Source organism: Sceloporus occidentalis, unplaced genomic scaffold, assembly GCF_023333645.1.
Source record: "Sceloporus occidentalis isolate IW3139 unplaced genomic scaffold, rSceOcc1.0.p SCAF_442, whole genome shotgun sequence".
NCBI lineage: Eukaryota > Metazoa > Chordata > Lepidosauria > Squamata > Phrynosomatidae > Sceloporus > Sceloporus occidentalis.
Window position 1 is genome coordinate 74,499 of NW_028317422.1, and position 13,105 is coordinate 87,603.

Here is a 13,105-nt window from a genome sequence, read left to right on the forward strand (position 1 = left end):
GCAGTACTAAAATGATAAATTTGGAAAAAATACTAGAATGTTCAATTGAACATAATGGAAGGTTATACCAATTGATTTAAATGTAGCACCTTGCATCAGAAGTAATTCAGTTTGTTGTCAACAAGTATAACCAAATTTGTTCTCCCATGAACTTGGTATTTTTTTTTACTGAATAAGCAGAATCTTCTAAAATACATAGCTGATTTGAGATATTTCCTGGATGTAAATTAGTTAATAGTACTAAAGAATTGTAATTTTAATAAAAAGTTGTTTTATTTCCTTGCTGTCGATGGAACTTATACTTGTAGACCAACAGCAGTAATGAAATGAAATGACCTCTGAGGTGCAGTAAGCCCCCAGGACAGTGGTTTTAGTACAGATGGGTAAAGGTCAGAGTTTTCTTTAGTACTAAGCCTAGGTAGGGTAATTTTAGTGTCATTAACATCTTCAAAATATTACCTCCACAAAACAATATAAAATGTCAAAAATTCAATGTTAACACACCAACTGTTCCTCTTAGTAGCCCATAATCTTAAATAAGAGCAATCAAGGGGACGATTGCTCTACCTGTCGGGTTTCTCGATGAATCACCCAGATTTGGAGCTCAGAGAATAGCATTGTCAGTGTTGTATTGGCCATCCAAGACCTGGAAGGAAGGGGACAATAGTTATTTGGGCTTTTACATACTCGAGGCCACAAGGAAGAGTGTCCCTGGGGACAAAGACCCACGGGCCTATTTGTAAATCGCGTTGCGTGAATTGCGCCTCTTGTGAATTTGGCCTCGGCTATAGCTAAAACCATTCTTGTTGCACCTCTCATGGTGGATTTAGCTTTGACCTACGAATCTGTTTCCGTCATGTTTGCGTGATCAGGTATAGGATGATGCGTAATTAAACAACTGTACAATTCTCATGTGGTTTTCCCGGTAATAATGAGTCACTGAGAGATTAACGAATGCTAGGTTCAAGCAACAATCTGCCTCTTGACGCAAATCTTCTGTTTATTACCGGAGAGACAGCGAGCTCCTGTCATAAGGGACATAAGATATTGCAGTCCTAATACATTTGCCCGTGTTTACTAAACATCTCAATTATATGTAAATATATTTCAATAGATGCATAAAACTCTATTAATTCAATGCAGTAGGCATTCATCTGAATGTAGTTCATGATAGATGAATACGTGTCCTAGCAATAGCTAGAACCTTGCAAATCTTTCACTTAACTTAATGTGTGCAATAACGCTGTTCATTTATCTCATTTTATCTGCATATTATGTAAAAGCCATTCAAATTACATTGTCAGATTTACTTAAAATACAAATGGTAGACTGAGTGTTAGTATGTGTGTTTGCGTGTGTATGTGTTTATGTCTGTACAGTTTTTCTTTTCCCATAGTTGACAAAATATAGGGAAAGTTCAATCCACAACCTGATACCAATAAATCAATCAATACATTTTAAAATAAAGAGTGATACATAGATAGATAGATAGATGGACACAATCACTTAAATTACTGATATAATGTGTGTGTAAAGCCACTGTTTTCAGGATAACAGGCCATGGTTTGCATATGAAGCTCATAAAAAAATATCCCCTTAACCCAGTTGTCTTCTCCCCATGATGCATCAGACCTTGTACATGGGAGATTGATGAAGAAGTCCAAAATGTGGTCATCTGATAATTTTTAATTTATTTTTAGATTTTTGTAATACGTTCAATTTGACTGTTCCACACTGTAGATTTCACACCTGTGTAGGGGTTTTAGCTTTACTCCCCATAGCGTGTTAAGAGAGAGAGAAGGGGATGTATGGAACAAAACTGGAGGTTATGCCACATCTACAATCCATAAATTACTGTTTCTGGAAAAGCAAGAACCTTTACCCACATGCACTAGAACAACAGATTATATCAATAGCATTATTTCAAGGGATTGAACCAACACTTTATGTTGTTCTGCTTCTACAAAGAGTGGTCAAAGGCAATGAATTACCTATTGTAATAACTACTACCAATAATCTGAGCTTTGGTTGTTTTGCAAATATTGGGCTGTTGGTAAGCTTGTTGTTATCACCAATAGAGTATAAATTTTGACTGCTCTGCTTATTATCAAGGTGTCCTTATGTCAAAATTGCCCTTTTAACTATAGTTTTTGTAAAATAATAATGTTTTTAAAGCAAAAAAACCTGTGTTGTATAGTTTTCTGCGTAGTAACACATTTCTATCGCACTGACATACGGTAGGAAGGTATGTGCCTCATATTTAATTACAAAGAAAAAGGGGATTCAAATTCTCAGTGGTCACAGGATTAGACAACTCAAGAAACATTTCTGTAGTTGCTTAGCATCCAATGCTCTGGGCGAATGGGCTGGAAAGAGATTTATCAGCACAATTTCTGCTCCTTACATGAACATGAAGATGCTCATAGTGGGTGTCGAGAGTCTTAGATATCGCAGGCTGGAGAGAGAACATCGAATAAAGTCTCAGGTATGTGGCATTTAGAGAAACTCTAACATTGTATCTGCTATTCTGAAGTCAATAACTACATCTAGACTTCTAGTTTTACTGAGCACCAGATCGTGGGATGTACAGTTTATGAAAATGTAAATTTTTTGAGTTTTTTAAACATTTTTGGTTATCGTGAAAGTGAAATAATTTACTAAATCAAATGGGAGATTAATAATAGCACCTATCATGAGATATATTTAACTGTCATTTTTTTTTTCTTAAAGGGTTGTATATAATTGGAATAATAATGTGGGACAGGCATATTTCTCCTGAATCTAAGACGAGACCAAGGACTGATTAAGACCTGATACTTTACAGCAGTAAAAATGGGTAGACTAATGTGAGCAGTTCTTGGCTAAAAATCTCTACCTCTCACATGGAAAAGATAACATTTCAAAAACTAATGAAGATGGATTTATTTAAAAGTTATGTAGCCAAAGTCTTCTGATATTTCTCAAGATTATAGTTTTCTAGAAGCCATATCTACATACATGCTGTCAAAGTGAATTTGTTCCATGATACTAAAGTGGGCTGAATAGACTAAACTTTTTTATGTTACCACAATTGATCCACAATGTGAGCAAATAAAATCCAGACCGTATTTTCTTACAACCGTTTTCTATTTTCTTTAAGTTTGTTTTGTTAATTTGTTTAGAACCAAACTTTTCCTTTAGGAAAATTATACCTGTGCAACCCTGAATAACACGATATATATATATATATATATATATATATATATATATAAACATCCCTATTTATTATTATTATTATCTTTTATTTATATAGCCCCAACAATTTAAGCAGCACTTAGCAATTTATTGCCACAACAGAAGCTCATTACAGACAATATGGCATAAGCAGTGGTATGAGTACTTTTTAATGTTTGATTTTTGCAGCTAATAATGTATAATAAGGTTAACAGTGTGAAATATAGTTATGTTCTAAAACAAAAACACTAACACCTATCTGCCGAATACTGGGATGATTGTAAAAATATATTATTGAATAAATAGCCTTCCCTAAGGAAGTAACTGCGGTAAGAAACATGTCTATGTAACGCCTAATTCATTCAGATATTTTATTGTTAAATCTCACAGATTTTCATATATTAACTTTTCAAGACTACAGTAAGGACCAACTTGGAGAAGCGGCAGACTGCAATGCCTGAAATATCTATACAAATTATATTTTACATTCTCTTGGTGGTGTTTGGGATAGTGGGTAATATATTAGTTCTTCTCACTGTGATCAGCAACTCTGTCGAGAACAAGACCCTTCCAGCTTCCGATATGATACTTGCACACCTGACTTTAATCAACCTCCTGATTTCCATCTTCAGGAACGTTTTGGTCGTCTCTTTTCAGATTGGCTTTGATCTCCTATTTTCCACATTTTGGTGCAAAGTTTTCATGTATATATGGACCCTCCTCAGATCCATGAGTGTCTGGGGAACATTTTCAATGAGCGTCTTCCATTACATCAGCATAAAGCATCACCTTGTAAAAATCAGGAATCATGTCTTCTGGGACACCATCAAAGCCCTTGCTCTGCTTTGGTTGTTTACGTGCTTGTTCTTCATACCTGCTTTTCTGTACACAGAACGGGGTGATTCCAATGTGACATTCTCGGTGCAGCTAATAGGCACCACCACCAGGCCAACTTTGGGCTGCATATGGAACTTTCCAAGTCCTGCAACAAACTTGCTCTATGTTACAGCAACATTGGTTATTCATGAGTGTATCCCTGTCATTCTTATGGTCAGTACAAATATGAGTACACTATATACGCTCAATCAGCACTCCAAGGCCATAGCGGCACAGAAGACACTTAACCGAGTCGCCTCCGAACGCAAAGCAGCCCTTGTTATCACAATACTTGTAATTCTATTTGTCACTTGCTGGGGAGCCAATGTCATTGCCGTCAACTGTTACAACTTCACCAAAGGTTCTCCGTCTACTGCTTTTCTGCTGACCGTAGCAAATTTTGGTGCATATATATTCATGGGATTTAGCCCCATGGTTCTGCTCATAGGCCACAGTAAACTAAGAAATAAATTGAGAAGCCTCTTGTATGTGCGGTGGAGACATCAAATTAAACCCATAGAGCTCACACCACAAAGTAGCAGTGCTACCATTGTCAAATTTTAAGGACATTAAGTAGAATTGTATATATGATATAATGTAAAAAATAATCCTACCTCTTATATTTTTATTTATTTTTTCATTTTATTTTTGGGAAATGATGTTGACAATACAAGTGATCATAATTTTGTCACAATATATCACTAATTTGTTGTTCGCTACTATTTCTGATGTAACCAGTGTAAACCTCATACGACTGACCTGTTGAAGTTAAACGGGAACTAGAAGCTGCGATTTGGCTTTATTATTTGTAAGAATAAAAAAAAATGCATTGCTATAATTCTCTTTATCACAAGACTTCATTATGAAATAAAATGAAGATTAATAATATTCTGAAACCAAAAAAAGGGATGATTTTAGAAACTGTGTTTCCCCCCTGATCCACTGTGCATTACTGGTAAGAGTGACTAGTACAGCCATATCTCAAAAGCAGAATTATATACCTTTAAAAAAGTTAAATGAAATTAAATAATATTAAAGAAAGTATAAGGTGTGACACATACCGGATGGAGCGGGGAACACAATAGTTATCAATGAGCCACGCTAGGCTCTAGGTAACAGCAATAATCCACTGGTCTGTTTCTATATACAACATGTGTATTTAATTAATGGTTTAATTAATGATCAAAAATGTGAAAAGAATATGTCTCTACTACATCTCCTTTTCCGATTGGTTGCCTTCGACGCAGATCCCAAAATACTCATTGCAGTTCAGTTCCTTTTTGAAGATGACAATGTAGCATTTAGGGAAGAAAAGAGTTGCCAGAATTCCTAAACAGCTGCTTAAAATAAAAATGATTTGGATAAGAGATTTATAGGCAGCGGCTGTGCTTACATATGTAGGTATGAAGATAATCCATGCCAGAATCAAAGCCAGCATGGCAAATGTGATATCTCTGGCAGAGTTGTATCTGTTTATTGGTGTTTCTGCCATAAATGAGCAGATGAAAGATAATAAGACCAGCAAACCATTGTAGGCAAACATTAGCCCAAACTGGAGTAAAGGCTCGTATTTGCAGCTGAGGTAGATATCTAAAGAGTCTACATCCATAGCAGCCACCTTCATCGCAAAAGATTGTGAAGCCTTTATATACATGGCACAAAACAGCACCTGTCCCAGGAAAGAGGATAATATGATTGTCCATCTACCCTGATTAAGGAGCCAGTGCAGGTACGTTCTGCTTGGAGGAGAGAGAAACACCAGTTTAATGGATTTCACCAATATTGGTCCTAGGAGGATAGTAAAACTCATGGACAGGAAAGGTTGCTGCAGGAGACACATCCAGTGTGTAGGTTCACCGATATAGAAAAATACAGAAAGACACATACAGATCAGACCAAGCAGGGCAATGATGGACATCAAGTGTCCAGATGCTGAGACCACTGGAGTGTGCAGATGCTTGATTAGCAGGACTATCACTGCGAAAATGAGAAGCATAACAACTACCATTGCTATTAAAATGGCAATAACATAGCTGTCCCCCCATGTAAGGTAGTAGAAGGTTGGAGGCTGGCAAGTTTTGCTTCCAGGTTTAGACCATTCACCAACAGGGCAAGAGGAACATTCTGTGTGAAACAAACTGGTTAGTGGCCATCATTTTCATTAAAATAAAGCATACACCCTCTAATTCATACAGTTAGAATTTGTATGATCTTCTGTGGTTCAAATTAAACCAACTAGGCTTTAGTGAGAGACTTAAGAAGGTGACCTTCTTATTAAAGGAAGGACAATAGAACATCTTCTAATATCTACTACAGAAGGCTGCCCCATCCCCTGTATTCTGTACAGGTCCATACAATTAAAATAAAATACAATTCAGGTTGGCCATGCTGTGTTTTAGATTGAAGTCAGGGTCTAGGACATGCAGCTTCTTATCCCTCCATAATACACCAAAAATGGCATTAGATATGGGCAAAGTCTGAATAAGTCCCTACAAATGGTTATTAAAGTATGAATTACTTTTGTTAATTTAAGCGACCCTTTCAAAGGCTTACCTGAGGAGTTCACAAAGGTTCCTTCTGGACAGGTCATACAGTCAAAGCAACAGCTATGGAAACCTTTAGTTATCTTGATCTGACCCCGGGCACACTCTCTGGAGCAGGTTGACTGTGGGATCTATAAATGGAAACATTTATATTCTAAATAAAGATTTAAAAGAAGAAAAATGTGACAGAGATATGTGTATATATTTAATCTGATAAACAGATGATCCCATAGATTCCCTTTTTATTCTATGCTTAAGGTACCCAAGGCTCAAAACCCTTAATAAATATTTACTATGAAACTCTTAACTTGAAGTCTGAGGAACCCATATAAATGGTGAGTCATTTTCAGATGTTTCAAAATAAAATAGGTTACATAAAAAATTGGGTATTCGGAATACGGCAAAATGAATTAAATTAGTTGGCATTCTGGTTGCATTTCATTAAGATATTCTCAAAACTTGGTCTAAAAATATGTCAGAATCGGAAGAAACTCAGAACATTATTTTTTAATTCTATTTCACTTTGTCAGCAGCCCAGTTTGTATGCATTTTTCTAAACATGCGTACTGAAAGAAACGGCTAGGAATTAACTTTATGCTAGAAGATATAGTCTCATGAGCTTTCTGAAGCTTAGTGTCTTCCGAGATCCCACTTTCTCTGTGTTGATCGAATACAATGTGTCACCTGTGACTCAAGACTCTACCTGAGTTTCAGAATCAATCCATATATACCTTTCCAAAATACTACTACTGACAGCATAGTACCATCTAGTGGGGATCATGAAAATGTAACTAAATACTATTATTAAATAATCTCTCTGTCGGCTTTTAAGAATACTAGATTTTGCAGTTTAGAAATATAATCATGTATGTATGAATATATACATATAGCGAGAGAGAGAGACAGAGAGTGTTTTGGCTGACAATTTCTTTAAACCTGGATTAACAACTAAATATGTAGATTGATATAAATGGATATATATGGTTTTTTTATACTCAACCTTATTATATTATCCATATTATACAAAATAATTGATCATTTAATATCCATGAATGGAACAAAAGGAGCAAACCTTTTTTTTTCATTACCTTGGTAGTATACCAGTCAATCATCAGTCTCCTTAGGGTCAGTTTCTTCTGGAAATCTCCCACCGTGACAAACATCCTTTTTCCATAATTTCTCCAGGTCACGATGTCATAACCAATGTTTAGATTTCCATTGGAGTCGAAGTTAAAGGTATCGTCGTTCAGCCTGAAGCTCTGACTCTTTATTTCATCCAGAAGCTAAAACAGCACAAGCCGGGTACATAGTGAATACCGTTACTGATCTGTGGTCATCACATTATTCACAGTTCTACAGAGAGAAATTACTGTGCCAAGTAAATCTATTCATTTGCATTATGTTCTTGGATATGTATATATGGACCTTGGCACTTTAAGGCCAGTGGCCACCAAATAACATACCTGCGGCCACTGGCTGGTTATGCTTTCTTGCAAGTTACATTTTTATTCTCACATGACAGATGCCTTCTGCTGCTGCACCAGACATTTTCCCAGATTGCCAGTCCAGGTCTGGTTACGGGGCTTTCAAGACATCTCCCCATATTGACTACTTAACATGTGGGGACAGAAGACGCTTACTCCTGTTGGCCTTTCATAAAGCATAATGCAGTCAGTAAGCTGAAATTGCAGATCTCCAGCAAACTCTCTTGCAAACATTCATTTCATGGAAGAGACCCCTCTGTCTATTGAGTACCTGAGTCTTAGTGAGGTAGGAGAAGCCAATATTAGCCCCTGGCTTCAGAAAAAGATAGAGCATACTTACTTGCCAAGGAAGTAGGTTGGATGCATCATCAGAGCAATTCATGTCTGGGCCATGTATAAGATGGTGTAGAGCTTGGCCGATACAATATACAGCTAAATACACTCTGTACGCTAGATTTTGACCAATCGGGTCCAATATCTTTGTGATATTCGTTGGAGACAGAAGACTGCACTCGTTACATCGTGTCTGCAAATCCTGGATCTGATAGAAATATTTTTGGACAATGTCTTCGCTTGGTGTAGGAGACTTCTGAAGAACGTCCCTCTCCTCCTGAATCAAAGATAATATATTCCGAACATAGTCCTCAAATCCCTGCAACATTTTACTCCTTACAGCAAAACCAATGATGGTGCCGATATCGTGAATACCAGGCAATTGCTGAATGGTTTGGGAAAGAGACCAACTGGGGCTTGCAACCCAAACCATTTTCAATTTAGATTTTATTACGGATGACAGAAAAAGCTGCGTTTCGTATATAGAAGTGATCAGAATAGTCACATTCACGTTACTCTTTTTGATTTCTAGAATTATTTCTTGCAGTGACCCATTGAAGGCAGAATTGTTCGGGTTCTCGGGAATATAACCTTGGTAGGCAATGCAGATACCATTTTGAGAAGCTTGGTTTGCAAATTGTAAAATTCCTTGCTCTCCGTATTTATCACTGCTTCCGACAACAGCTACCCAATTCCACTGAAATTCCTTCAACAAGCGAATGATTCCGTGTGCCAGAGTAGTATCACTAGGGACAGTTCGTAAAAAGGATCGGAATTTTGCCTTGTCGCTAAAGTTTTCATCAGAAGCTTCAAAGCTAATCTGAAAAAAAAATAGTTGCCATGGAAATGGCAAATACAACAGAGAGACCATTAAGTTATTTTTTATGTTTCTATGTTAATTACCTACCAGTTCCTGCTTCTGTGTCGCATGAATAATAAATTCACTTAAATAATGATTTAAATAATCATTTCTGCAAAGATTTGGGGAATTTCACAGCAATAGCCATAATGGTAAATTCAGCTGTTCAGGTGATTTTAACAAATCGCTTTGTAGTTTAGGGCCAGTGGTGTACTTGGGCTGGGGGCTGCAATAACCTTATCATTTCTGTCCTCTCTGTTGAGCCTTGGTATATGATGTCATATGATGTCATATCTCTACACTGCATCTCTCAAGGACACATACCGCATGCTATGAAGGTCATGTCAGCATTTTACAGGGAGCCTATATGCCCAATAGAGCAATAGGGCATTGGCCCCTGGTTTTGCTGCGGAGGGTCTTTCACCCCCCAAAGTCTGCACCCTAGGCCATGGCTTAGGCTGTCGAGGCCAGGATATATCACCTAATTAAGCACATTTTAAAATTGTACAGCGCAATTTATAAAATATTATAAATGGTATGGGTAAATTACGCTTCTCACATTCCGCCTCTTGTTGAACCTTAGAGAACCCTAAATAAAGGGAAACCTGTCTTGTAGACAATGACAATTTTTTTGTCTACGCTCAAAAGGGCACATCACAAAAATTAACCAGATCTTTGAACCAAAGATATCTTTTTCATGTGTTTTCCCATAATTCAGTTCTTCCCATTGTTCATACCTGGGGTAGATGGAAGAAGCTTAAGAGCTTTCCAGTAGGGTTGACCAGTTCTGAGGTTGACGGGCCAATGACAGCTGTTGCCCTTGTCTTGTAACTGGTGTAGTTGCAAAGGACATGAAGCTCAGAGCTGTTCCCTTCGCTCAGAAACTTTACGGCTCCTCGTAGAACCACTTTTGAAGTCCCACAACTATCATATATCTCATATCCAAGTCTTGTGCATGGCAGGAGAACGCTGGAGTTGTTGATTTCTTCTACAGCAAATTTCATAGCAAGGGCACCAGTCAATTCTTGCAGATTGAGGCTGGAGCAAAGGACGCATTTGGAGATGATATAAAATGTGACAAACCTTACACTGAAAACATATTTCAGCAAAAAAATAAACAACACCTTATGCAAAATGCCCAGATAACGAGCCCCAGGAATATCCTTTATATAAGGGGAAAACAAAGTAGTCACCCGGCGAAAATGGTAAGAGTGCAATCATTTTAAATCTATGGAATTTGGTGAAATATTTTATAGAAACAATGATTGTAGAATAAGATGATGAGTCCAATATACTTTCACGTCCTCAGAGGTCCTTCTTTCATTTGCTTACATCTGAAGAAGGGACCTCCGAAGTCTTGAATGCTAAAGTAACCCTATATTTTACCCTTTAGAGGTTAATTATCTAAAAAGGTATCAGAAAATTATTTGGATGATTCAAGACAAGGAAAGAGATTAGAGAAGACAAAAGATAATTGAGAAATAAACAGGCAACATTAATTTAAATGTAATAAAAACCTAACTTTCCTTTTTTTATTCTGCAGTCTGGAGCGTTTTGTATAATTTTGTAGTCTTATTAGCTGTCACAAATAACACAGAATTCCGAAGCAATTCTAATATCTCAATTTTGTTCTAATGTGTTTTGGTGTTGCTTAGAGCAATTCATTTTCCTCTAAACCAGTTAAATGTTACATCTGATTATATGCCTTGAAAACCCCGATAATATACTGAAACGATAAAGCATGTTTCAATAGCATGTAACATATTATCATTATATTCAGAAACTAGACAGACTAATACAACTTACAGAACAGTTATAGATCCTCTAGCAAGATTTTTTTTTTTTTTTTAAAGAGTAAAACTTACCCCGTACACACAATGTTATCGTTTTTTCGACTCTTGTCTTGAAGATCAGCATGGTTATGAATGGAAAATAACCCACCCAATCTGTAGACCCCTGGTGTGTGAAAGAATGTAGAGTTGGCAACGTCATGGCTACCTGCTAGTGCCCATATTGTATAATAATTGGCAAATAAAACAGCAGTAAATGTAGGAAGGTGAGACATATCCTGTAAGGACACAAGAGCATCCATTGAATTTTGCCACTGTAAATGGGGAATGGGGACATTGTTTGATTAAAGAGAACATGAAAATCAGTGTCTATTTACACTGGAGGATTTGTGTACGGTGCTTCCCAGCTGTGTAATACTAATTATATGTGCAAAGCATGTGCTCCGCGGCAAAGTCTACTCTCTATAGGGCTCAAGAGTCAGATTGAATTAAGCTTTTGGTGGGGCTCGTTGTGATTATTGAATAATTGTTTAAAAGGAAATGTCCCCACAGAAGCCACATCCCAAGAAAATATGAGGGGGGCTGTTCAAAGACCACCAGGATTTGGTCCATAGCCCTCTCAGTGGTGCAAGAACCATAGGTTGGGAGGCAACGTTAAAAAAAGAAAGCAATATAAAATAATAAACACAAGTTGAATGAACTTGCCAAAATGAATAGAAATCAGGACAATGAGAGATTTCCTATGAGTGCCTTCCCTTGCCAACAGGGAAATCTTTCATGTGGAGAAAAAAGGGCAGCTGCTTCTTTTTGCTCCACATGGGCTTGGGTTTACCTTAGGACCCAAAGCAACTGACCCTTGGGTCTCCTTAAATCGCTGCCAGATCCAAGGGCGCAGTACATGTCCGCTGGAGGTCTGTGCATTCACAGTATTTATTCTTTCTAGTTCTACACTTCACTTGATGTTGCAGAGCATCAGGATACGACCTTGTATCCCAAACCCCGTTGCAAGGCAGCACACAGACCAACGAAGGAGGAGACACTCGTGGAAAGGTCTGTGCCAAGGTGTGCATCGCAGAGCAGAAGGTACGACGAGGTTGGAGCACCCGCTAGGAGACGGCGTTTGATACTCAAATACACCCAGAAAAAACTCAGTGAATAGATTAAAAAGACTAATAAAACATTCTCAATAAAGATTAAATTGTGGATGTGCGCAATATAAATACAATGACACAAATCATTTAATGAGTGTATCCATGCCATACGTGTTATCCCTGGTGTGTCCTGACAAAGTACACCCTATGACGGGATGAATACATTTTAAATACCATGTCTAGCCATTCTACTGTTATTGAGTTACTATTATGCTGCTATACATTTGGGTTCTTTATTTGGGACTATTAAATGAAGTGATCATAGGTTGGACACAAAGGTTACATAAAATGTTGGACCCATCTTTGTTTTATTTTTACACAAAAACAAGTAATAATGGTTCAAGAGCAACTAATTATTATATATTTTAAAATATTCTTCAGTTCCCATTTCTGGTTTTACCAGAAGAATGTAACATTTAGGAAAGAAATAACCCAGCATTATGCCAAAGGAGCTGACAAGTGTGACTATCATCTGCAACAAGGGTTGATTGCCATCGGTAAGTTCTGCGTAGCCCGGGACAAAGACAATCCATATAAGCAGGTATGCCAGCATGGAAAATGTAATGTCTCTTGCCAAATTGTATTGCCCAGGCGGTGCTTGAGCTACGCAGTTCAACATGAAAGACATAAGCGCAAGAATCCCATTGTATCCAAACATCAAGGAAAAGCTAAGAACGTTAGATATCTCACACTTGAGATATTTAGAAAGGAAGGTGACCTGTTCATCTGGAGTCAGATGTTGGTTGCTCTGGATATGCCACATACAAAATAAGCACTGAAGGAGAATGCTAAAGATGACAGATGCCCATGTACCTTGCGTTTTAAGAAATTGAATATACTTTGAGGGTACGCCTTT

At 37.4% G+C, this 13,105-nt stretch overlaps 1 protein-coding gene across 1 annotated transcript; it reads right to left on the reverse strand.

The window, feature by feature from the left end:
- Positions 1–604: 604 nt before the first annotated feature.
- LOC149271944 (taste receptor type 1 member 3-like) lies at positions 605–11,998 on the reverse strand. The gene is made up of 8 exons (XM_089506954.1): positions 11,931–11,998; positions 10,046–10,397; positions 8,457–9,269; positions 7,721–7,915; positions 6,643–6,763; positions 5,483–5,574; positions 4,071–4,211; positions 605–646 (listed from the first exon to the last, which is right to left on the reverse strand). Exons 1-8 carry the CDS (start codon positions 11,996–11,998, stop codon positions 605–607), a joined length of 1,824 nt encoding a protein of 607 aa, XP_089363080.1.
- Between the last annotated feature and the right edge of the window lie 1,107 nt (positions 11,999–13,105).